The sequence below is a fragment of the Scyliorhinus torazame genome, chromosome X (assembly GCF_047496885.1).
Source record: "Scyliorhinus torazame isolate Kashiwa2021f chromosome X, sScyTor2.1, whole genome shotgun sequence".
Taxonomy (NCBI): Eukaryota; Metazoa; Chordata; class Chondrichthyes; order Carcharhiniformes; family Scyliorhinidae; genus Scyliorhinus; species Scyliorhinus torazame.
Window position 1 is genome coordinate 15909395 of NC_092738.1, and position 26335 is coordinate 15935729.

The following is a 26335-nucleotide window of genomic DNA, read 5'->3' on the forward strand; positions in this document are numbered from 1 at the left end:
AGGCCAGGACGTCAGCCTCTTTCGCCCCCTGAACTCCTGGCTCTTCCGACATTCCGATCGCTACCTCCGGACTCGGCACCACCCGTGCTTTTAGCACCGTGGACAGTGCCTTAGTGAAACCCTGCCAAAACCCTCTAAGCTTCGGGCATGCCCAAAACATGTGGACATGATTTGCTGGGCTTCCCACGCATCTTGCACACCGATCCTCTACCCCGAAAAACTTGCTCATCCTAGCTACTGTCATGTGTGCCCGGTGGACTACCTTAAATTGTATCAGGCTAAGCCTGGCACATGAGGAGGATGTGTTAACCCTGCTTAAGGCATCTGCCTAGAAACCCGCCTCTATCTCTCCCCCTAGCTCGTCTTCCCACTTGCCCTTTAGATCCTTTATCTGAGTTTCCTCTGACTCCATAAGTTCTTTGTAAATATCTGACACCTTCCCCACTTCCACCCATGTTCTGGAAACTATCCTGTCCTGTATCCCCCGTGGCGGCAGCAGCGGGAAGGCCGGAACCTGCCTTCTCAAAAGATCTTGTACTTGCAGATATCTAAACCCATTCGCTGCTGGCAATTCAAATTTATCCTCCAAAGCTTTCAAGCTGGGGAAGCTCCCATCTATAAGTAGATCTCCCATCCTCCCAATTCCTGCTCTCTGCCATCTCCGGACGGTACAAACTGATGATTATTATAAATCGGGGTCCAAACCGATGCTCCCTCCACTCTCTTATATCTCCTCCATTGCCCCCAGATTCTCAGAGCTGCCACCACCACTGGACTTGTGGAGTATCGGGCCGGCGAGAACGGAAGAGGTGTCGATATCAGTGCTCCCAAACTTGTGTCTTTACATGATGCTGCCTCCACCTGCTACCACACCGACCACCCCCCCCCCCCCCCCCACTACCCACTTCCTACTCATGGCTATATTAGCCACCCTGTAGTAGTTACAGAAGTTCGGCAGCGCCAACCCACCCCCAGCCCCCGACTATGCTCCAGCAATACTTTCTTCGAAGACTTCCTCTTGTGACCATGGAGTGATTGGTCACATAAAGGGCTGTTCCTATTCAAAGTCACAGAAAAGGGCTCTTTTTACCCAGATCCGGGTGGAATTTTGATGAAAAGGCCGAGGTGAATGTTAGAGGAGTAGTTTACCCCTGGAATGGGATGTCTTCTGATCACCGGACCCGGCAGAAAACAGGGAGAGGTTTGGCTGGAAGGTTGCAACAGTCCTGTGCTTCACAGACAGTCTCTTCCAGCATGCAGGCAGGGGAGGGGCAAGCTGTAAGGCCCCAGATACAGGAACTGATGACTTTTATCAAGGAGGAATTCCATAAACAGAGGAAAGAAATGTATGAGGATCATGCAAAGGCCATTGCAGAAACTGTGGCACCCCTGAAGAGTACTTTGGATCGGATGGAGAGGTGTTTGGAGGTGCAGGGGTCACAGATTGGGGAGATTGAAGGAGTAATCTCGGACCACAGCGATCGTGTGGTGGCTCTGGAGGTGGAGGTGGGGCTCCTAGGAGACCTTCGTAAAACACTGAGGGCAAAGGTGGAGGAGCAGGAGAATGCCTCGAGAAGACAGAACCTGCGAATAGTGGGCCTGCCTGAAGGAGTGGAAGGTGTGAGTGCCACGAGGTACGTCTCGAGGATGCTGGTGGCAGAAGGGGTGCTGGATAAGGCCCCTGAAGTGGACCGAGTGCATAGGTCTCTGAGGCAGAAGCCTCGAGCTGGGGAGCCGCCGGGGGCGGTGATCGTGAGACTCCATAAACGTGTGGAGAAAGAGAAAATTCTACTGTGGGCCAGGGAGAAGCGTAGCTGCGACTGGAAATAACATCCGGATTTATCAGGACATCGGAGCCGTGTTGGCAAAACGGCGGGCAGGTTTCAACAAGGCCAAGGCGGTGCTGTACCGGCGGCTAACCAGGTTTGGGGGGCTCTACCCGGGGAAATTATGGGTGACGTTCGGAGGCCGGGAGTATTATTTCGAGAGCCCAGAAGCGGCCGAAGACTTCATTAAGGAGCATAAACTGGGGGAGAACTGAGTGGACAATGCTTGGGAACCGGGGGCTGGCTCTATGTAATGGGCGGGAGCATGTTTGACGTGGGTGTAGGGATTGGGGGATTTTCGCCTTTTTTTGTTGGGGGGGGGTTCTGTTCAATGTTGAGATTGTAAGGAGTTGTCGGGGTGAAAGGTTTATGTGGGGATGGATGTTCCCATCCCCCCTCCTGTTTTATGGGACTGTGTTTAACATCTGTTTGTTTGCTTTTGGAGAAGGCTACCTGGAGTTCAGGAGAAGTCCTTGTTTGGGTGGGGGAGGGTACGGCCAGCAGGAGGCCTTCTTGGAGCTGAGGAGTGTGGGGAAGGGCGGGGGGGGGGGGGGGGGGGAGGGGAAGTGGGGGGGCAGAAGAAGGAGAAGGGGAAAAGGGGGGGGGGGGGTGGTTTCTGCGACGCGGCAGGGGGTGAGAGATGACTTGGTCAAGGGCGAAGACAGGGGCCATCTGGGATGGGCGAGGTACAGAGTGGAATTAAAGGGGCAGGAGTTAAGTGGGGAAGATGACGGACGGTAGAGGGGATTGGAGGCACAAGCCTCCGGTAAGGTTGGGACTGTGGAATGTCCGGGGACTGAATGGGCCGGTTAAAAGGTCGCGGGTGTTCGCGCACCTCGGGAGCTTGAAAGCGGGGGTTGTCTTTTTGCAGGAGACACACCTCCGTGTGAAGGACCAGGTTAGGTTCAGGAAGGGGTGTGTCGGGCAGGTTTTTCACTCGGGGTTTGATTTGAAATCGAGGGGTGTGGCGATTTTACTGAGCAAAAAAATGGGATTTGTGAGTGCGAAGGAGGTGAGGGATCCAGGTGGGAGATATGTGATTGTGAGTGGGGTATTGGAAGGGGCACCGGTAGTGTTGGTAAATGTGTATGCCCCAAATTGGGATGATGTGGGTTTTATGAGGGGGTTGCTGGCAGCAATCCCGGATTTGGCCAGTTGATCATGGGAGGAGATTCTAACTGTGTCCTGGAGCCGAGGGTGGATAGATCGAGCCCCAGGTCGATGGGTAGGGTACGAATGGCAAGGGAGCTGGGGGGGGTTTATGGAGAGGGTGGGTGTGGTGGATCCATGGCACTTTCCGAACCCAGGGGGAAGGGAGTATTCCTTCTTTTCACACGTCTATAAGGTGTATTCGAGGATTGATTGCTTTGTAGTGAGTCGGGAGATTTTGGTTGGGGTGGAGGGGGCAGAGTATGCGGGGATAGTTATCTCGGACCATGCGCCCCACTGGCTGGATATTCGGTTCAGTGTGGGACGAGAGCAGAGGCCGGGGTGGAGGTTTGACTCGGGGTTGTTGGCGGATGGAGGTTTTTGTGATAAGGTGCAGTTGGCGATTAGGGATTATGTGGAGTTCAATCAGAATGGGGAGGTGTCGGCGAGCATTTCTTGGGAAGCACTGAAGGCAGTGGTCCGGGGAGAAATTATCTCATTTACGGTTCGTGCGAATAAGGAAAGGAGGGAGGAACATGACCGTCTAGTGAGCGAGATACTGGAGGTGGACAGGGAATATTCGAGGGTGCCGACCGTGGAGGGGGGCGAGGAGGAAAAAGTTGCAGGGGCAATTTGACAGGCTGACAACAGAGAAGGCAGGAGGGCAACTGTGTAGGGCAAGAGGGGTGCAGTACGAGTATGGGGAGAAGGCGAGCCGCATGCTGGAGCACCAGCTGCGGAGGCAGGCTGCGTCCAGGGAAATATTGAAGATCCGGACTGGGGCTGGGGATGTGGTGTCAGAGACAGGGAGGATAAATGAGGCATTTGGAGAGTATTACCAGGGACTTTATGAGGCAGACCCAGGAGGAGAGGAGGGGGACATGAGGCAGTTTCTGGACGAGCTGGAATTTCCCCAGGTGGAGGAAGCAAAGAGGCAGGCGTTGGAGGAGCCCCTGGGGCTGAGGGAGGTGCTGGATAGTATCAGGGGTATGAAGTCGGGGAAGGCCCCTGGGCCGGATGGGTACCCGGCAGAATTTTATAAGGAATTTGCGGCGGACCTGGCACCACATCTGTTGGGGGCGTTTAAGGAAGTGCTGGAGAAGGGGGAGTTGCCGGAGACGATGAAGCAGACAGTAATCACACTAATCCCCAAAAAGGGAAGGATCCGGTGGAATGTGGGTCGTATAGACCCATATCACTATTGAACACGGATGTGAAAGTATTGGCTAAGTTGTTGGCGAGGAGGATGGAGGATTGTGTCCCGGGGGTGGTTGCAGAAGATCAAACAGGCTTCGTGAAGGGCAGGCAGCTCGCGAGTAATATAAGACGACTGTTGAATGTGGTGATGAATCCATCGAGAGCTCTGGTACCGGAGGTGGTGGTATCCATGGACACGGAGAAAGCGTTTGATCGGGTGGACTGGCGGTACTTGTTTGAAGTTTTGGGAAGGTTTGGGTTTGGGCCGAGATTTGTGGCATGGGTACGGTTGCTGTATGTGGCGTCAAGAGCGAGGGTGAGGACGAATGATATGAGCTCACGAAGCTTTGACTTACACAGGGGTACGAGGCAGGGGTGCCCGCTGTCGCCGCTGCAGTTTGCGCTGGCCATAGAGCCATTGGCGATGGCTCTCAGTGGGTCGGCAGAGTGGCAGGGGATAATGAGGGGACAGAGGGAGCATCGGGTGTCGCTCTATGCCGATGACCTCTTGCTGTATGTTTCGGATCCGTTGGAGAGTATGGGAAGGATTATGGGCCTGCTGGGGAGGTTTGGAGGGTTCTCGGGATACAAGCTGAATGTAGGGAAAAGCGAGGTATTCCCGGTGAATGAGCTGGCACAGCGGGCTAATTTAGGGGGGATGCCATTTACGGTAGCGAGGGATAGGTTTAGGTACTTGGGGATTCAGGTAGCGAGGGAATGGACGGGGCTCCATAAGTGGAACTTAACGAAGCTGGTGAAGGAGGCCAGGGAGGATCTTAAGAGGTGGGATACACTGCACTTAACGTTGGCGGGGAGGGTCCAAGTGGTGAAAATGAACATTCTGCCAAGGTTCTTGTTTATCTTTCAGGCGATCTTTATACCAAAGGCCTTTTTTTGGAAAGTGGACACAATCATCTCTGACTTTGTATGGGCGGGGAAGGTGCTGAGGGTGAGGAGGACCCTGCTACAGAGGCAGCAGGGGGGGTTGGCGTTGCCAAACTTGCTTCATTATTATTGGGCGGCGAATGTGGACAAGGTGCGGCGGTGGTGGGAAGGAGAAGGGGTAGAGTGGGTTAGGATGGAGGAGGAACCTTGTAAGGGGTCTAGTTTGAGGGCTATGGTGACGGCAGCATTGCCAATGGCTCCGAGTAGGTATTCAGGGAGCCCAGTGGTGCAGTCCACGGTGAAGATATGGAATCAGCTGAGGAGGCATTTTAGGGTGGAAGGGATGTCGGTGCTAACGCCGCTGTGCGAGAATCATGGGTTTGAGCCGGGGGGGATGGATAGTGTATACAGGAGGTGGAGGGAAGTGGGGCTGGTCAAGGTGAGGGATTTGTATTTGGAGGAAGGGTTCGCCAGTCTGGAGGAGCTAAGGGAGAGGGTAGAGCTGCCGAGGGGTACCGAGTTCAGGTATCTGCAGGTTAGGGACTTTGCGCGATAGGTCTGGAGGGGGTTCCCTAGGTTGCCGGGATACACCCTGCTGGAGCGACTGCTGCTTCCGGATGTGGAAGGGGAGGGAAGGATTGGGATATATATAAGTGGCTGGGGGAGCAGGGAGGCGAGTGGCTGGTGAAGATCAAGGAGAAATGGGAAGCGGAGTTGGGAATGGAGATCAATTGGGGAGTATGGAGTGAGACACTGCGAAGGGTAAACGGGACCTCCTCTTGTGCGAGGATGAGCCTGATACAGTTTAAGGTGGTGCACAGGGTGCATATGACTCGGGCGAGAATGAGTGGGTTCTTTCAGGGGGTAGCAGATGAGTGTGAGAGGTGTGGGCGGGGGCCAGCGAATCATGCACACATGTTTTGGGTTGTGAAAACTTGGGAAGATTCTGGGCGGGAGTGTTCGCGGTCTTAGCCAGGATAGTGGAGGAGGGAGTGGAGCCGGACCCTTTGGTGGCGATATTTGGGGTTTCAGAGAAGCTGGAGCTCATGGAGAGGAGGAAGGCTGATGTCTTGGCCTTCGCCTCTCTGATTGCACGGCGATGAATTTTGCTGGAGTGGCGGTCGGCATCGCCACCGGGGGCAGCAGCATGGTTGGGTGACCTGTATGACTTCCTGCGGTTCGAGAAGATAAAGTATGAGTTAAGGAGCTCAGCAGGGGAGTTTGAGAAAAGGTGGGGGATGTTTGTGACCGTGTTTGAGGAGCTGCTCGTCACAGCGGGGGGGGTGAAAAAGGAGAAAAATCTGTACAGACTGTATAGTTGATTGTTGGGAAGAATGTTTCCCGGGGTGTTTATTTGCTGTAACCTACTTTGATACAAGTGTAAAGTGTAAAATGCGTTTAAATATAAAGCAATATTTTCTTCACTCGCCTACACAAAGCCCAAAATCACCTTATTCACTCGTTTAAAAAAGGCCTTCGGGATGAAGATGGGGAGGTGCTGAAAGACAAACAGAAACCTGGGGAGGACCGGCATTTTCACAGTCTGTACCCTCCCCGCCAGTGATAGCGGGAGCATGTCCCATCTCTTAAAGTCTTCCTTCATTTGTCTATTAGCCGGGACAGGTTTAACTGGTGCAATGTCTCCCATTCCCGAGACACCTGGATTCCCAGATACCGAAAGCTCCTTCCTACCATTCTAAGCGGCAGCTCTCCCAGTCTCTTCTCCTGCCCTCTTGCCTGGATCGCAAACATCTCGCTTTTCCCCATGTTCAATTTATACCCCGAAACCTTGCCAAATTCCCCTAAGATCCACATAATTTCCCCCAGCCCCCCCTAACGGGTCTGAGATGTACAAGAGCAGGTTATCTGCCCCCGAACCAGCCCTTTCCAGTTCCTCGAAGCTCTTAACGCCATGGCCAACTGTGGCAGATTGTGATTGTCCCTTTTACACCATGCTGTGTACAGCCTGTCAGAGACTTGCGTATCCTCTAGAGGGCGAAATTCCCTTTTAGTCATCAGTATTAAAGCCCCGGGACATGGGAAACCATCAGGGAATTGGAATGTTTTCACTGGGTTTGGAAGGGATCTGCTGTGTCAGAAAGTAAGCCCCATTCTCTCCTGGTCGATGATATCGGGAACATGTCAAAAAGTGGAACCGGTCCAAAATTCCCCTCTGGAAGACTGATGTTATGGAGGTTGTGGTGTTGGGATTTAGGGTGCAGCGAGCCAATTAACCCTTTAGCTCCTTTTCCCAAGCTCTGAAATGATTCAAAATGATGATCCTTTCTGGTGACTGTGGTTATATTTTATTCAGAGAAGTGAATAAGCGAGACTTGACACTTAGACACTCAATAATGTTTGAACAGTAATATTAAAGCACTCCAGTATTATCATTACGCTCTGGGTAGAAGCCTGCTCCGCATGTAATCACTCCCTGATTGCACCAGTCAGTGCAACATGTACACCTCTGACCGCCCCCCCCCCCCCCCCCCCCCCCCCCCCCCGCCAGACCCGTGCTCCTTGGTGCCTGTGTACACAGCTGAGTGGTTAGGTGGGCGGCACGGTAACACAGTGGTTAGCACTGTTGCTTCTCCGTGCCAGGGTCCCAGGTTCGATTCCCGGCTTGGGTCACTGTCTGCGCGGAGTCTGCACGTTCTCCCCGTGTCTGCGTGGGTTTCCTCCGGGTGCTCCGGTTTCCTCCCACAAGTCCCGAATGATGTTCAGGTTCGGTGGATTGGCTGGTCGTGGCCAACATTCTTTTCTTTAACTTTGGAACTTTATTTCCAATACCTGATGTTTCCAAGTTTATGACTTATTACTGCTGAAAATTAAGACAATTTCAGTTGAACATGCACATCCTTACATTTACACACAAGCTTTATTTTAAATATATTCCCATTTCTTTAGAAATTTAAATAAGTATAGAAAAAAGTACAATCTTGGTTTACTTTACAAACTATGACTTTCGAGTAACTTGTCAAACACACACAATGTTGCAATATTTCTTACTGGCATTGCGCTATCGAAATATCAAAGTCATCCCCTTCTCCATTCTCACCAAAAGCATTCCCTGGTTTCCAGAGGGTGGTGACCCAAAGTGATGACTGTGTAGGTTTCTTCCAGTGTTGACATGTGTCAGCCTATTGACTGGCCTCGTTTGATCGGTATTCCTGGCCGACAAACCTGGCCTGGCTTCCCTCTCACTGTCCAGTGGCTGCATCCACCCCAGTCTCAGACTGCTGACCACTTCCCGACGAGTACATCGTGGGAGTGCAAGCCGACATTGTTCCGGCTGTCGCACAGCTTGACCACGGAGCCACAGGTCGCATACTGCCGATCGGTGGCAGTGGACGAGCTGAGCAGCCGCAGGGGAAGAGCACCAGAGCGGAGCTCTAAGCTGGGGCCACCACTGTTAGCATTGTACGCCTACATGGACAACCGTCAGCCCCTGTCCCCACTCATTGCGCGCACACGCGGTGACCAGCACACAGTCCAGCCTCGAGCTGCCCTGCCCCCTCAAATGCCGCAACCAATCAGGGACTTCCAGCATTCTTAAAAGCCAGTCGTGGCTGTTGTGGACTTCTTCTCACGATCAGTAACGCCACAACACATCGCTCCGCGACTCTCCTGACACCCGCCCGCGACCCACCCATGGGTCGCTACTCTGAGTTTGAAAAACCCTGGAGTAGACAGTGAGGAACTGTTCTTGAGGAGCAAGAATGAGGGGACACAGATTTAAGGTGATTTGCAAAAGAAGCAAATGTGAGGAAAAAACTTTTTCGCACGAGTGGCTGGGGTCTGGAATGTGCTGCCTGGAAGTGAGGTGGAGGCCGATTCAATCGAGGCATTCAAGTTGGATGATTATTTGAATAGAAGCAATGTGCAGGGGTATGGGGAAAAGGCAGGGGAACGGCACTAAGTCATGATGATGGTTTGGCGAGTCAGTGCAGACTCGATAAACCGAATGGCCTCCTTCTACACCCTAACAGTTCTGTAATTCCGTGAAATCTCTGCCTCTTTCCCCCCCGTATTCCTCCCCCCTCAAGATAAATTCAAAGATAACTTTGCAGTCTATCTTCACCAGTTACGTTCCACAGGTAGCACTCCCATGATTTGTCAAGAGGACAGGAATCGGAGCATTCAATGGCCGACTGAATTGTGCACGTGACTGGGACGATGAGCAGGCTTCTGCTTCGCTTGGCGCGCTGTCACGAGGTCTGTTACGCCCATTTTGACTCTCGGCGAAGATGGGTATCTGAACCATCTTTAGGTGGAATCTTTCAAGTGATCCCTGCTGGGTGCCAGAAATACCTGTCCCACAGCAAAGTGCTGGGCCGGGACAGGTTCATACAGGCCTCACTGGGATCAGTTTGCTTGCATGCGGCAAGAATCATTTACTGCACACATGACAGGTGAGAGCTGAGATACGATGAGAATCCGAGTTGTTCACATTTTGATTGAGAGTGACCGTTTCCCCCCTGTTTTGTGTGACTGTGGCTAGATCATCAGTTGTGGGCTGTCAGACAATCATTGCTTGAAAATCGATTCATCAGTCCAAAAATATTAACTGATTGCATATTTTGTATCTACTGTAATCTTGACAATCTGTGATATCTAACTCATTCACCCTGGCCACCTGGTTTGTCCATTTGTCTCCGTTCCCTGGCAGCTGGGAGCAAGTCAAGTGACAATTCTGTTCCGGATGATGTCAAGCTTTTTAAAAAAAAAAAAGTATTTTTATTCCAAATTTGCAACATTTTTACAATTTACACCAGTAACAAAACCTACCCAACACATTAAGCCTCCCACCCACCCTTACCTCCCCCTCCCTCCCTCCTGCCCCTCCCTCAACAGTCAATGGTAACCAACTCTCCCAAAATGCAACATGAACAAACCCCAACTCTTGCGGAACCCATCACTTGTGCCTCTCAGTGCAAATTTCACCTTCTCCAGGGTGGGGAAGCTGATCTCCACCCCAACAAGACCCGCGTTCGAGCAAGCAATGAGGTGAGGACATCTGCCCCCGTACCCCGCCTGCAGCGCCAGCTGGCCCGACACCCTGAATATGGCTTCCAGGCGACCGGGCTCCATACCATAGAATCATAGAATTTACAGTGCAGAAGGAGGCCATTCAGCCCATCGAGTCTGCACCAACACTTGGAACGAGCACCCTCCACCCTATCCCCGTAGCCCAATAACCCCTCCTACCTTTTTGGTCACTACGGGCAATTTAGCATGGCCAATCCACCTAACCTGCACATCTTTGGACTGTGGGAGGAAACTGGAGCACCCACGCTCCCGCGCTGGGAGAGTTGGAAAACCCACGCAGTCACGGGTAGAACGTGCAAACTCCACGCAGACTGTGACCCCAGCCGGGAATTCACATGCAGAACTCTCGAAATGGTGTTGAAGACCTCCTTCCAATACCTTTCCAGCTTTGGGTAGGACAAAACATGGGCGAGATTCTCCGACCCCCCGCCGGGTCGGAGAATCGCCGGGGGCTGGCGTGAATCCCACCCCCGCCGGTTGCCGAATTCTCCGGCACCGGATATTCGACGGGGGCGGGAATCGCGCCGCGCCGGTTGGCGGGCCCCGCCCCGCGATTCGCCGGCCCGGATGGGCCGAAGTCCCGCCACCAAAATGCCTGTCCTGCCGGCGTGGATTAAACCACCTACCTTACCGGCGGGACAAGGCAGCGTGGGCGGGCTCCGGGGTCCTGGGGGGAGCGCGGGGCGATCTGACCCCGGGGGGTGCCCCCACGGTGGCCTGGCCCGCGATCGGGGCCCACCGATCCGCGGGCGGGCCTGTGCCATGGGGGCACTCTTTTCCTTCCGCCTTCGCCACGGTCTCCACCATGGCGGAGGTGACTCCCTCCATTGCGCATGCGCGGGAATGCCGTCAGCGGCCGCTAACGCTCCCGCGCATGCGCCGCCCGGAGATGTCATTTCCGCGCCAGCTGGCGGGGCACCAAAGGCCTTTTCCGCCAGCTGGCGGGGCGGAAATCAGTCCGGCGCGGGCCTAGCCCCTTAAGGTTGGGGCTCGGCCCCCCAAGATGCGGAGCATTCCGCACCTTTGGGGCGGCGCGATACCCGACTGATTTGTGCCATTTTGGGCGCCAGTCGGCGGACATCGCGCCGATACCGGAGAATTTCGCCCCAGATGTACATGGTTAGCAGTATCCCTCCCGCATCACTTGCAGACATCCTCCACCCCCTCAACCGGCCAGCTCATCCTAGACTTTGTGAGGTGCACCCTGTACACCACCGTCACCTCTATCAGCCCCAACTTTGCGCTCAAAGTCGAGGCATTCACCCTCCGCAGCACCTCGCACCACAATCCCTCCTCCCATTTAGCCTTCACCCACTCCATGGACACCTTATCCTCCTTCAAAATTCTCCCATAAATCGCTGAGACAGCCCCCCTCTCCAACCCTCTCCCGCCCCCCCTGTCAGCTGACAGCACCCCTTCCAACAACCAGGAGACGGGCCATGTGGAGCTTCTTGAGTGTTGGTGGGAGCTGCACTCATCCAGGCAAGTGGGGAGTATTCCATCACACTTGTGCCTTGTAGATGGTGGACAGGCTTTGGGGAGTCAGGAGGTGAGTTACTCACCGCAGGATTCCCAGCTTCTGACCTGCTCTTGTAGCCACAGTATTTATATGGCTGGTTTAGTTACAGTTCTGCTCAAATAGTGGGGTGATTCAGCGATGGAAATGCCATTTAATGGATTCACGATGCAGTCTTTGTAAATATATCTATATATCCATCTAGATCTTGTGCTGCCTCGAGTAATCACGCAAGTTAGTACCGGAATTATTCGTTTAAATGCTGATAGAATAATAGTATGACTTTCAATTTGACGAGGAACTATAGAAATCACAATGAATGATGTAATCCCAAAGCAGTCTGTCTGGGTTATGACTAATTCATGTTGTGCATGTCGAGGAGACTACAAGCCCCAGGGTTCTTCCCTCGTCAATTTCAGAGAGCTCTTGCAGTTTCACCACTTCCTCCATCCAGCTCACTTGGAGGATGTCAGCTCAAACACTCGGGCTCACAGGGTCTTCGCAGGTGACCTCACCCCACCCTGGCCTCTGCAACATGATCGCCAGTACCAGGAACATTTTCATGGGCAGAAAGAGGAAAAGGGTGCCCCAGCACCCCGAGAGGTGAGTGTTTCAGCATTCCACTTTGAAATCTCTTTTGCTCACTTTATTTCAACCCCTTTCCCCTCCTGAAAGAACATTTTTAACGGCACCGACTGAGAGGTTTGTCGGATTTTAACCTGAAATTGTCAATTGAGGATTTTCAACGATTTGGGGGGTTTGTTTTTTTTGGGGGGGGGAGAGGGAGAATTCTGCACCATCAATGCAGGAATTGGGGTAAGCACTTCCCCACGACCAGTCCCTTGAAATCCCCTTGAATCTACAGGTGTCTGTGTAGCTTTGTGCGTTTTGTTGACTTGAGCTTGTTGTCTGGGTTGTTTTACTTGGTAACATTTGGACTTCTGAGTATTTGGCAGGCAGCCAGATTCAATTGCGTTCCACGGGGGTTCTGGTTTGTTCCCTCTTCCACTTAAGCACACAATATTGTAAATAAACATTTCCATTTGTTTGAGCTGTTGTGGAGAATAAATTCCCCCTCCCCCTTTGTTTATTTCTGTGCTCTCTACCAAACTCTTGTTATTCGGTGCCAGCGAATGCCATCTGCTGTGTTTTTTAAAAAAAGCTTTCTTTATTTTGACTCTGATTTCACCTCGGGCACTGTCGGTAGCTTGGCTCAGGAACCATTGGCTCAAAGGTTGCATTATCACCCAGTATATTGCGCAACCGAGCCGCCTGCTCCGTGCGGCATCCCGCCCACCACTGAGAACATTCACTCCCTCCACCACCGACGCACAGTGGTAGCCACGTATGTACCATCTACAAGATGCACTGCAACAACTCACCAAAGGTTCCTTCAAAACCCGCGACCACTCCGATCCAAAAGGAAATGGGCAGTAGATTATCATAGAATCCACAGTGCAGAAGGAGGCCACTCGGCCCATCGAGTCTGCACCGGCTCCTGGAAAGAGCACCCACCCAAGGTCAACACCTCCACCCCATCCCCACAACCCAGCAACCCCACCCAACACTAAGGACAATTTTGGACACTAAGGACAATTTGTCATGACCAATCCACCTAACCTGCACATCTTTGGACTGTGGGAGGAAACCGGAGCACCCGGAGGAAACCCACGCACACACGGGGAGGATGTGCAGACTCCGCACAGACAGTGACCCAAGCCGGAATCGAACCTGGGACCCTGGAGCTGTGAAGCAATTGTGCTATCCACAATGCTACCGTGCTGCCCTGTACCTGGGAACCCCACCACCTGGAGGTTCCCCTCCAAGTCACTCACCATCCTGACTTGGAAATATATCGGCCGTTCCTTCACTGTCGCTGGGGCAAAATCATAGTTTCATAGACTTTACAATGCAGAAGGAGGCCATTCGGCCCATCGAGTCTACACCGGCCCTTGGAAAGAGCACCCAACTTAAGCCCACATCTCCACCCTATTCCTGTAACCCAGTAACCCCACCTAACCTTTTTGGACACTTAAGGGGCACTTTATCATGGCCAATCCACCTAACCTGCACATCGTTGGACTTGTGGGAGGAAACCGGAGCACCCGGAGGAAACCCACGCAGACACGGGGAGAACATGCAAACTCCACACAGACAGTCACCCGAGGGTGCAGTTGTTAGCACTGCTGCCTACGGCACTGAGGATCCTGGTTTGATCCCGGACCCGGGTCACTGTCCGTGTGGAGTTTGCACATTCTCCCCATGTCTGTGTGGGTTTCACCCCCACAACCCAAAGATGTGCAGGGTAGGTGGATTGGCCACACTAAATCGCCCCTTAATTGGGGAAAAGAAAACAGACAGTCACCCGATGCAAGAATTGAACCCGGGTCCCTGGAGCTGTGAGGCAGCAGTGCTAACCACTGTACCGCCCTAAAAATCTTGGAACTCCCTTCCTAGCAGCACAGTGGCTGTACCTACACCACATGGACTGCAGAGGTTCAAGAAGGCAGATCACCACCACCTTCTCAAGGGGCAATTAGGGATGGGCAATAAATTCTAGGCCTCGCCAGCGATACCCATGTCCCGTAAATTAATATTCTAAAGAAAGCTTATAAATAACCCATAAGGACGGCATGGTGGCACAGTGGTTAGCACTGCTGCCTCACAGCATCAGGGTTCAATTCTGGCCTTGGTTGACTGTGTGAAGTTTGCACGCAGTCTAAGAGGACAGTGTAGAACTTCAAAGGGACAGTGACAAGTTAGTGGAGTGGGCAGATAAATGGCAGATGAAGTTTAATACGGAGAAGTGTTAGGAATGTGGAGAAGCTATGTGATGTTAAGTGTGAGGTGATGCATTTTGTCAGGAAGAAAATGACCAGACAATATAAAATAAAGGATACAATTCTAAAGTGTGTGCAGGAGCAGAGGGACCTGGGGTAGATGTGCATAGACGGCAGGACCTGTGGGGAAAGCAGTTAACAAAGAGTATTCTGGGCTCTATTAATAGGGACAGAGGGTACAAGAACAAGGAGGTTACGCTGAACTTATACAAGACACTAGTTAGACCTCAGCTGGAATACTGTGCACAGTTCTGAGGTCCACACTATGGGAAGGATGTGAACACATTGGAGAGAGCGGAAGAGGTTTACAAGAACGGTTCCAGGACGGGAAACTTCAGTTGTGAGGATAGATTGGAGAGATTGGGACTGTTCTCCTTGGAGAGAAGAAGGCTAAGAGGAGACTTGATAGAGATGTTCAAAATCATGAGGGGGCTGGACAGAGTAGACGGGGAGAAACTGCTCCCACTCGTAAAAGGATCTGGAACGAGAGGGAACAGATTTAAAATGATTTGCAAAAGATGCAAATGTGGTGTAAAAAAAACTTTTTCACACAGCGAGTGGTTAGGATCTGGAATGCACTGTCTGTGAGTGTGGTGGAGGCAGGTTCACACAGCGAGTGGTTAGGATCTGGGATGCACTGTCTGTGAGTGTGGTGGAGGCAGGTTCACACAGCAAGTGGTTTGGGGTCTGGAGTGCACTGTCTGTGAGTGTGGTGGAGGCAGGTTCACACAGCGAGTGGTTAGGATCTGGGATTCACTGTCTGTGAGTGTGGTGGAGGCAGGTTCACACAGCGAGTGGTTAGGGTCTGGAATGCACTGCCTGAGAGTGTGGTGGAGGCAGGTTCACACAGCGAGTGGTTAGGATCTGGAATGCACTGTCTGTGAGTGTGGTGGAGGCAGGTTCACACAGCAAGTGGTTAGGATCTGGAATGCACTGCCTGTGAGTGTGGTGGAGGCAGGTTCACACAGCGAGTGGTTAGGATCTGGGATGCACTGTCTGTGAGTGTGGTGGAGGCAGGTTCACACAGCAAGTGGTTTGGGGTCTGGAATGTACTGTCTGAGAGTGTGGTGGAGGCAGGTTCACACAGCGAGTGGTTAGGATCTGGGATGCACTGTCTGTGTGTGTGGTGGAGGCAGGTTCACACAGCAAGTGGTTTGGGGTCTGGAATGTACTGTCTGAGAGTGTGGTGGAGGCAGGTTCACACAGCGAGTGGTTAGGATCTGGGATGCACTGTCTGTGAGTGTGGTGGAGGCAGGTTCACACAGCAAGTGGTTTGGGGTCTGGAATGTACTGTCTGAGAGTGTGGTGGAGGCAGGTTCACACAGCGAGTGGTTAGGATCGGGGATGCACTGTCTGTGAGTGTGGTGGAGGCAGGTTCACACAGCGAGTGGTTAGGATCTGGGAGGCACTGTCTGTGAGTGTGGTGGAGGCAGGTTCACACAGCGAGTGGTTAGGGTCTGGAATGCACTGTCTGAGAGTGGTGGAGGCAGGTTCACACAGCGAGTGGTTAGGATCTGGAATGCACTGTCTGTGAGTGTGGTGGAGGCAGGTTCACACAGCGAGTGGTTAGGATCTGGAATGCACTGTCTGTGAGTGTGGTGGAGGCAGGTTCACACAGCAAGTGGTTTGGGGTCTGGAGTGCACTGTCTGTGAGTGTGGTGGAGGCAGGTTCACACAGCGAGTGGTTAGGATCTGGAGTGCACTGGCTGTGAGTGTGGTGGAGGCAGGTTCACACAGCGAGTGGTTAGGATCTGGAATGCACTGTCTGTGAGAGTAGTGGAGGCAGGTTCACACAGCGAGTGGTTAGGATCTGGGATGCACTGTCTGTGAGTGTGGTGGAGGCAGGTTCACACAGCGAGTGGTTAGGATCTGGAATGCACTGTCTGTGAGTATGGTGGAGGCAGGTTCACACAGCAAGTGGTTAGGATCTGGGATGCACTGCCTGTGAGTGTGGTGGAGGCAGGTTCACACAGCGAGTGGTTAGGATCTGGGATGCACTGTCTGTGAGTGTGGTGGAGGCAGGTTCACACAGCAAGTGGTTAGGATCTGGGATGCACTGTCTGTGAGTGTGGTGGTGGCAGGTTCACACAGCGAGTGGTTAGGATCTGGGATGCACTGTCTGTGAGTGAGGTGGAGGCAGGTTCACACAGCAAGTGGTTTGGGGTCTGGAATGTACTGTCTGAGAGTGTGGTGGAGGCAGGTTCACACAGCGAGTGGTTAGGATCTTGGATGCACTGTCTGAGAGTGTGGTGGAGGCAGGTTCACACAGCGAGTGGTTAGGATCTGGGATGCACTGTCTGTGAGTGTGGTGGAGGCAGGTTCACACAGCGAGTGGTTAGGATCTGGGATGCAATGTCTGTGAGTGTGGTGGAGGCAGGTTCACACAGCGACTGATTAGGATCTGAGATGCACTGTCTGAGAGTGTGGTGGAGGCAGGTTCACACAGCGAGTGGTTAGGATCTAGGATGCACTGTCTGTGACTGTGGTGGAGGCAGATTCACACAGTGAGTGGTTAGGATCTGAGATGCACTGTCTGTGAGTGTGGTGGAGGCAGATTCACACAGCGAGTGGTTAGGATCTGAGATGCACTGTCTGTGAGTGTGGTGGAGGCAGATTCACTGAGCAAGTGGTTTGGGGTCAGGAATGCACTGTCTGTGACTGTGGTGGAGGCAGGTTCACACAGCAAGTGGTTTGGGGGTCTGGAATGTACTGTCTGAGAGTGTGGTGGAGGCAGGTTCACACAGCGAGTGGTTAGGATCTGGGATGCACTGTCTGTGAGTGTGGTGGAGGCAGGTTCACACAGCGAGTGGTTAGGATCTGGGATGCACTGTCTGTGAGTGTGGTGGAGGCAGGTTCACACAGCGAGTTGTTAGGATCTGGGATGCACTGTCTGTGAGTGTGGTGGAGGCAGGTTCACACAGCGAGTGGTTTGGGGTCTGAAATGCACTGTCTGGGAGTGTGGTGGAGGCAGGTTCACACAGCGAGTGGTTAGGATCTGAGATGCACTGTCTGAGAGTGTGGTGGAGGCAGGTTCACACAGCGAGTGGTTACGGTCTGGGATGCACTGTCTGTGAGTGTGGTGGAGGCAGGTTCACACAGCGAGTGGTTAGGATCTGGGATGCACTGTGAGTGTGGTGGCGGCGGGTTCACACAGCGAGTGACTTGGGGTCTGGAATGCACTGTCTGTGAGTGTGGTGGAGGCAGGTTCACACAGCGAGTGGTTTGGGGTCTGGAATGCACTGTCTGAGAGTGTGGTGGAGGCAGGTTCACACTGCGAGTGGTTAGGGTCTGGGACGCACTGTCTGTGAGTGCGGTGGAGGCAGGTTCACACAGCGAGTGGTTACGGTCTGGGATGCACTGTCTGTGAGTGTGGTGGAGGCAGGTTCACACAGCGAGTGGTTAGGATCTGAGATGCACTGTCTGAGAGTGTGGTGGAGGCAGGTTCACACAGCGAGTGGTTACGGTCTGGGATGCACTGTCTGTGAGTGTGGTGGAGGCAGGTTCACACAGCGAGTGGTTAGGATCTGGGACGCACTGCCTGTGAGTGTGGTGGAGGCAGGTTCACACAGCGAGTGGTTAGGGTCTGGGACACACTGTCTGTGAGTGTGGTGGAGGCAGGTTCACACAGCAAGTGGTTAGGATCTGGGACGCACTGTCTGTGAGTGTGCTGGAGGCAGGTTCACACAGCAAGTGGTTAGGGTCTTAGACGCACTGTCTGTGAGTGCGGTGGAGGCAGGTTCACACAGCGAGTGGTTAGGGTCTGGGACGCACTTTCTGTGAGTGTGGTGGAGGCAGGTTCACACAGCGAGTGGTTAGGGTCTGGGATTCACTGTCTGAGAGTGTGGTGGAGGCAGGTTCACACAGTGAGTGGATAGGATCTTGGATGCACTGTCTGTGAGTGTGGTGGAGGCAGGTTCACACAGCGAGTGGTTACAGTCTGGGATGCACTGTCTGTGAGTGTGGTGGAGGCAGGTTCACACAGCGAGTGGTTAGGATCTGGCATGCACTGTCTGTGAGTGTGGTGGCGGCGGGTTCACACAGCGAGTGGCTTGGGGACTGGAATGCACTGTCTGTGAGTGTGGTGGAGGCAGGTTCACACAGCGAGTGTTTTGGGGTCTGGAATACACTGTCTGAGAGTGTGGTGGAGGCAGGTTCACACTGCGAGTGGTTAGTATCTGAGATGCACTGTCTGAGAGTGTGGTGGAGGCAGGTTCACACAGCGAGAGGTTACGATCTGGGATGCACTGTCTGTGAGTGTGGTGGAGGCAGGTTCACACAGCGAGTGGTTAGGATCTGGGACGCACTGCCTGTGAGTGTGGTGGAGGCAGGTTCACACAGTGAGTGGATAGGATCTTGGATGCACTGTCTGAGAATGTGGTGGAGGCAGGTTCACACAGCGAGAGGTTACGATCTGGGATGCACTGTCTGTGAGTGTGGTGGAGGCAGGTTCACACAGCGAGTGGTTAGGATCTGTGATGCTCTGTCTGTGAGTGTGGTGGCGGCGGGTTCACACAGCGAGTGGCTTGGGGTCTGGAATGCACTGTCTGTGAGTGTGGTGGAGGCAGGTTCACACAGCGAGCGGTTTGGGGTCTGGAATGCACTGTCTGAGAGTGCGGTGGAGGCAGGTTCACACAGCGAGTGGTTAGGATCTGAGATGCACTGTCTGAGAATGTGGTGGAGGCAGGTTCACACAGCGAATGGTTACGGTCTGGGATGCACTGTCTGTGAGTGTGGTGGAGGCAGGTTCACACAGCGAGTGGTTAGGATCTGGGACGCACTGCCTGTGAGTGTGGTGGAGGCAGGTTGACACAGCGAGTGGTTAGCGTCTGGGACGCACTGTCTGTGAGTGCGGTGGAGGCAGGTTCACACAGCGAGTGGTTTGGGGTCTGGAATGCACTGTCTGAGAGTGCGGTGGAGGCAGGTTCACACAGCGAGTGGTTAGGATCTGGGTTGCACTGTCTGTGAGTGTGGTGGAGGCAGATTCACACAGTGAGTGGTTAGGGCCTGGAATGCACTGTCTGTGAGTGTGGTGGAGGCAGGTTCACACAGTGAGTGGATAGGATCTTGGATGCACTGTCTGTGAGTGTGGTGGAGGCAGGTTCACACAGCGAGTCGTTAGGATCTGGGATGCACTGTCTGAGAGTATGGTGGAGACAGGTTCACACAGCGAGTGGTTAGGATCTGGGATGCACTGTCTGGGAGTGTGGTGGAGGCAGGTTCACACAGCGAGTGGTTAGGATCTGGAATGCACTGTCTGGGAGTGTGGTGGAGGCAGGGTCACACAGCGAGTGGTTAGGATCTGGGATGCACTGTCTGGGAGTGTGGTGGAGGCAGGTTCACACAGTGAGTGGTTAGGATCTGGGATGCACGGTCTGTGAGTGTGGTGGAGGCAGGTTCACACAGCAAGTGGTTTGGGGTCTGGAATGTACTGTCTGAGAGTGTGGTGGAGGCAGGTTCACACAGCGAGTGGTTAGGATCTGGGATGCACTGTCTGTGAGTTTGGTGGAGGCAGGTTCACACAGCAAGTGTTTAGGATCTGGGATGCACTGTCTGTGAGTGTGGTGGAGGCAGGTTCACACAGCAAGTGGTTAGGGTCTGGAATGCACTGTCTGAGAGTGTGGTGGAGGCAGGTTCACACAGCGAGTGGTTAGGATCTGGAATGCACTGTCTGTGAGTGTGGTGGAGGCAGGTTCACACAGCGAGTGGTTAGGATCTGGGATGCACTGTCTGTGAGTGTGGTGGAGGCAGGTTCACACAGCGAGTGGTTAGGATCTGGGATGCACTGACTGTGAGTGTGGTGGAGGCAGGTTCACACAGCAAGTGGTTAGGGTCTGGAATGCAGTGTCTGAGAGTGTGGTGGAGGCAGGTTCACACAGCGAGTGGTTAGGATCTGGAATGCACTGTCTGTGAGTGTGGTGGAGGCAGGTTCACACAGCGAGTGGTTAGGATCTGGAATGCACTGTCTGTGAGTGTGGTGGAGGCAGGTTCACACAGCAAGTGGTTTGGGGTCTGGAGTGCACTGTCTGTGAGTGTGGTGGAGGCAGGTTCACACAGCGAGTGGTTAGGGTCTGGAATGCACTGCCTGAGAGTGTGGTGGAGGCAGGTTCACACAGCGAGTGGTTAGGATCTGGGATGCACTGTCTGTGAGTGTGGTGGAGGCAGGTTCACACAGCGAGTGGTTAGGATCTGGAATGCACTGTCTGTGAGTATGGTGGAGGCAGGTTCACACAGCAAGTGGTTAGGATCTGGGATGCACTGCCTGTGAGTGTGGTGGAGGCAGGTTCACACAGCGAGTGGTTAGGATCTGGGATGCACTGTCTGTGAGTGTGGTGGAGGCAGGTTCACACAGCAAGTGGTTAGGATCTGGGATGCACTGTCTGTGAGTGTGGTGGTGGCAGGTTCACACAGCGAGTGGTTAGGATCTGGGATGCACTGTCTGTGAGTGTGGTGGAGGCAGGTTCACACAGCAAGTGGTTTGGGGTCTGGAATGTACTGTCTGTGAGTGTGGTGGAGGCAGGTTCACACAGCGAGTGGTTAGGATCTTGGATGCACTGTCTGTGAGTGTGGTGGAGGCAGGTTCACACAGCGAGTGGTTAGGATCTGGGATGCACTGTCTGTGAGTGTGGTGGAGGCAGGTTCACACAGCGAGTGGTTAGGATCTGGGATGCAATGTCTGTGAGTGTGGTGGAGGCAGGTTCACACAGCGACTGATTAGGATCTGAGATGCACTGTCTGAGAGTGTGGTGGAGGCAGGTTCACACAGCGAGTGGTTAGAATCTAGGATGCACTGTCTGTGACTGTGGTGGAGGCAGATTCACACAGTGAGTGGTTAGGATCTGAGATGCACTGTCTGTGAGTGTGGTGGAGGCAGATTCACTGAGCGAGTGGTTAGGATCTGGGATGCACTGTCTGTGAGTGTGGTGGAGGCAGGTTCACACAGCGAGTGGTTTGGGGTCTGGAATGCACTGTCTGAGAGTGTGGTGGAGGCAGGTTCACACTGCGAGTGGTTAGGGTCTGGGACGCACTGTCTGTGAGTGCGGTGGAGGCAGGTTCACACAGCGAGTGGTTAGGATCTCAGATGCACTGTCTGAGAGTGTGGTGGAGGCAGGTTCACACAGCGAGTGGTTACGCTCTGGGATGCACTGTCTGTGAGTGTGGTGGAGGCAGGTGCACACAGCGAGTGGTTAGGATCTGGGACGCACTGCCTGTGAGTGTGGTGGAGGCAGGTTCACACAACGAGTGGTTAGGGTCTGGGACGCACTGTCTGTGAGTGTGGTGGAGGCAGGTTCACACAGCAAGTGGTTAGGATCTGGGACGCACTGTCTGTGAGTGCCGTGGAGGCAGGTTCACACAGCGAGTGGTTAGGGTCTGGGACGCACTTTCTGTGAGTGTGGTGGAGGCAGGTTCACACAGCGAGTGGTTAGGGTCTGGTCGCACTTTCCGCGAGTGTGGTGGAGGCAGATTCACACAGCGAGTGGTTAGGGTCTGGGATTCACTGTCTGAGAGTGTGGTGGAGGCAGGTTCACACAGTGAGTGGTTAGGATCTGGGATGCACTGTCTGTGAGTGTGGTGGCGGCGGGTTCACACAGCGAGTGGCTTGGGGTCTGGAATGCACTGTCTGTGAGTGTGGTGGAGGCAGGTTCACACAGCGAGTGGTTTGGGGTCTGGAATGCACTGTCTGAGAGTGTGGTGGAGGCAGGTTCACACTGCGAGTGGTTAGGATCTGGGACGCACTGTCTGTGAGTGCGGTGGAGGCAGGTTCACACAGCGAGTGGTTAGGGTCTGGGACGCACTTTCTGTGAGTGTGGTGGAGGCAGGTTCACACAGCGAGTGGTTAGGGTCTGGTCGCACTTTCTGTGAGTGTGGTGGAGGCAGATTCACACAGCGAGTGGTTAGGGTCTGGGATTCACTGTCTGAGAGTGTGGTGGAGGCAGGTTCACACAGTGAGTGGATAGGATCTTGGATGAACTGTCTGTGAATGTGGTGGAGGCAGGTTCACACAGCGAGTGGTTACGGTCTGGGATGCACTGTCTGTGAGTGTGGTGGAGGCAGGTTCACACAGCGAGTGGTTAGGATCTGAGATGCACTGTCTGTGAGTGTGGTGGAGGCAGGGTCACACAGCGAGTGGCTTGGGGTCTGGAATGCACTGTCTGTGAGTGTGGTGGAGGCAGGTTCACACAGCGAGTGGTTTGGGGTCTGGAATGCACTGTCTGAGAGTGTGGTGGAGGCAGGTTCACACTGCGAGTGGTTAGGGTCTGGGACGCAATGTCTGTGAGTGCGGTGGAGGCAGGTTCACACAGCGAGTGGTTAGGATCTGAGATGCACTGTCTGAGAATGTGGTGGAGGCAGGTTCACACAGCGAGTGGTTAGGGTCTGGGATGCACTGTCTGTGAGTGTGGTGGAGGCAGGTTCACACAGCGAGTGGTTAGGGTCTGGGACGCACTGTCTGGGAGTGTGGTGGAGGCAGATTCACACAGCGAGTGGTTAGGATCTGGGATGCACTGTCTGTGAGTGTGGTGGAGGCAGGTTCACACAGCGAGTGGTTAGGTTCTGGTCGCACTTTCTGTGAGTGTGGTGGAGGCAGATTCACACAGCGAGTGGTTAGGGTCTGGGATTCACTGTCTGAGAGTGTGGTGGAGGCAGGTTCACACAGTGAGTGGATAGGATCTTGGATGCACTGTCTGTGAATGTGGTGGACGCAGGTTCACACAGCGAGTGGTTACGGTCTGGGATGCACTGTCTGTGAGTGTGGTGGAGGCAGGTTCACACAGCGAGTGGTTAGGATCTGGGATGCACTGTCTGTGAGTGTGGTGGAGGCAGGGTCACACAGCGAGTGGCTTGGGGTCTGGAATGCACTGTCTGTGAGTGTGGTGGAGGCAGGTTCACACAGCGAGTGGTTTGGGGTCTGGAATGCACTGTCTGAGAGTGTGGTGGAGGCAGGTTCACACTGCGAGTGGTTAGGGTCTGGGACGCACTGTCTGTGAGTGCGGTGGAGGCAGGTTCACACAGCGAGTGGTTAGGATCTGAGATGCACTGTCTGAGAATGTGGTGGAGGCAGGTTCACACAGCGAGTGGTTACGGTCTGGGATGCACTGTCTGTGAGTGTGGTGGAGGCAGGTTCACACAGCGAGTGGTTAGGGTCTGGGACGCACTGTCTGTGAGTGTGGTGGAGGCAGGTTCACACAGCAAGTGGTTAGGATCTGGGATGCACTGTCTGTGAGTGTGGTGGAGGCAGGTTCACACAGCAAGTGGTTAGGGTCTGGGACGCACTGTCTGTGAGTGCGGTGGAGGCAGGTTCACACAGCGAGTGGTTAGGATCTGGGATGCACTGTCTGGGAGTGTGGTGGAGGCAGGTTCACACAGCGAGTGGTTAGGATCTGGGACGCACTGTCTGTGAGTGTGGTGGAGGCAGGTTCACACAGCGAGTGGTTAGGGTCTGGGACGCACTTTCTGTGAGTGTGGTGGAGGCAGGTTCACACAGCGAGTGGTTAGGGTCTGGTCGCACTTTCTGTGAGTGTGGTGGAGGCAGATTCACACAGCGAGTGGTTAGGGTCTGGGATTCACTGTCTGAGAGTGTGGTGGAGGCAGATTCACACAGCGAGTGGTTAGGGTCTGGGATGCACTGTCTGGGAGTGTGGTGGAGGCAGGTTCACACAGCGAGTGGTTAGGATCTGGGATGCACTGTCCGGGAGTGTGGTGGAGGCAGGTTCACACAGCGAGTGGTTAGGATCTGGAATGCACTGTCTGGGAGTGTGGTGGAGGCAGGTTCACACAGCGAGTGATTAGGATCTGGAATGCACTGTCTGGGAGTGTGGTGGAGGCAGGGTCACACAGCGAGTGGTTAGGATCTGGGATGCACTGTCTGTGAGTGTGGTGGAGGCAGGTTCACACAGCGAGTGGTTAGGATCTGGAATGCACTGTCTGGGAGTGTGGTGGAGGCAGGTTCACACAGCGAGTGGTTTGGGGTCTGGAGTGCACTGTCTGTGAGTGTGGTGGAGGCAGGTTCACACAGCGAGTGGTTAGGGTCTGGGACGCACTGTCTATGAGTGTGGTGGAGGCAGATTCAGATTCACTGAGCGAGTGGTTTGGGGTCTGCAATGCACTGTCTGGGAGTGTGGTGGAGGCAGGTTCACACAGTGAGTGGTTAGGATCTGGGAGGCACTGTCTGGGAGTGTGGTGGAGGCAGGGTCACACAGCGAGTGGTTAGGATCTGGAATGCACTGTCTGGGAGTGTGGTGGAGGCAGGTTCACACAGCGAGTGATTAGGATCTGGAATGCACTGTCTGGGAGTGTGGTGGAGGCAGGATCACACAGCGAGTAGTTAGGATCTGGGATGCACTGTCTGGGAGTGTGGTGGAGGCAGGTTCACACAGCGAGTGGTTTGGGGTCTGGAGTGCACTGTCTGTGAGTTTGGTGGAGGCAGGTTCACACAGCGAGTGGTTAGGGTCTGGGACGCACTGTCTGTGAGTGTGGTGGAGGCAGATTCACTGAGCGAGTGGTTTGGGGTCTGGAATGCACTGTCTGTGAGTGTGGTGGAGGCAGGTTCACACAGCGAGTGGTTAGGATCTGGGATGCACTGTCTGTGAGTGTGGTGGAGGCAGGTTCACACAGCGAGTAGTTAGGATCTGGGATTCACTGTCTGTGAGTGTGGTGGAGGCAGGTTCACACAGCGAGTGGTTAGGATCTGGGATGCACTGTCTGTGAGTGTGGTGGAGGCAGGTTCACACAGCGAGTGGTTAGGATCTGGGATGTACTGACTGAGAGTGTGGTGGAGGCAGATTCACACAGCGAGTGGTTAGGATCTGGGATGCACTGTCTGAGAGTGTGGTGGAGGCAGATTCACACAGCGAGTGGTTAGGATCTGGGATGCACTGTCTGTGAGTGTGGTGGAGGCAGGTTCACACAGCGAGTGGTTAGGATCTGGGATGTACTGTCTGAGAGTGTGGTGGAGGCAGATTCACAGAGCGAGTGGTTTGGGGTCTGGGAATGCACTGTCTGAGAGTGTGGTGGAGGCAGGTTCACACAGCGAGTGGTTAGGATCTTGGATGCACTGTCTGTGAGTGTGGTGGAGGCAGGTTCACACAGCGAGTGGTTAGGATCTCGGACACACTGTCTGTGAGTGTGGTGGAGGCAGGTTCAATCGAGGCATTTAAGAGGGTGTTAGATGATTATTTGAACAGAAACAATGAGCAGGGGTACGGGGAAAAGGCAGGAATGGCACTAAGTCACGATGCTCGTTTGAGAAGCCAGTGGAGACAGGATGGGCCGAATTGCCCCCTTCAACGTCGTAGCAATCCTGTTGCCTTTGCCCCCCCCCCTCCCACCACCACCACCATCTATTTTGTGCAGCTTTGAAACAATTTGATGCAGCACACAGGAAAGAGCCATCGAACCTGCCACTTTTATAGCAACACCTTTGAGGTTTTTGTTTGTTTCAGTTCTTGGATATGTTCTTTCTTGCTATTTTACCAGAAATCTATATTCTTCCACTGAGAAGGCTTTTGAGACTGAGATTGATAGATTTACGAGGGGAGAGATATGGGTGAATTAAGCGGAGGTACACACCAACCTTGATCGTATTGAATGGGCGAACAAAATAGCCTGCTCACGTTTTTATACAACAGTGTTGTCACAGTCGCCATGAGTGTAGAAACTCCCAGGTAGCCTCCGCTGGAGTGTGAGTGCCTGTGACGCTTTTTTGATATTTAAGAGGGCCGAGGTATTTTTACTTTTGCTGGATCGGACATTGGAACTATTTGTTGCGCGCGCGGTGGCTGGCGATATGATTGGCACCGAGCCCATCTTTGTCAGCAAACCTGGCTTTGCCAGTCAGCAGGGCCACTTTGACTTTACGTAGGCGGCACAGGAAATTT

General features: G+C 53.7%; 1 protein-coding gene across 1 annotated transcript in view; it reads left to right on the forward strand.

Moving 5' to 3' along the window:
* Nucleotides 1–12078: 12078 nt before the first annotated feature.
* LOC140405366 (aryl hydrocarbon receptor-like) overlaps nt 12079–26335 on the forward strand; it is a 172996-nt gene continuing 158739 nt past the window's right edge. The window contains exon 1 of the mRNA XM_072493683.1: nt 12079–12225. Within this exon, the coding sequence (XP_072349784.1) occupies nt 12089–12225 (137 nt within the window). The 5' untranslated portion in view covers nt 12079–12088. The remainder of the gene's footprint in view (nt 12226–26335) is intronic.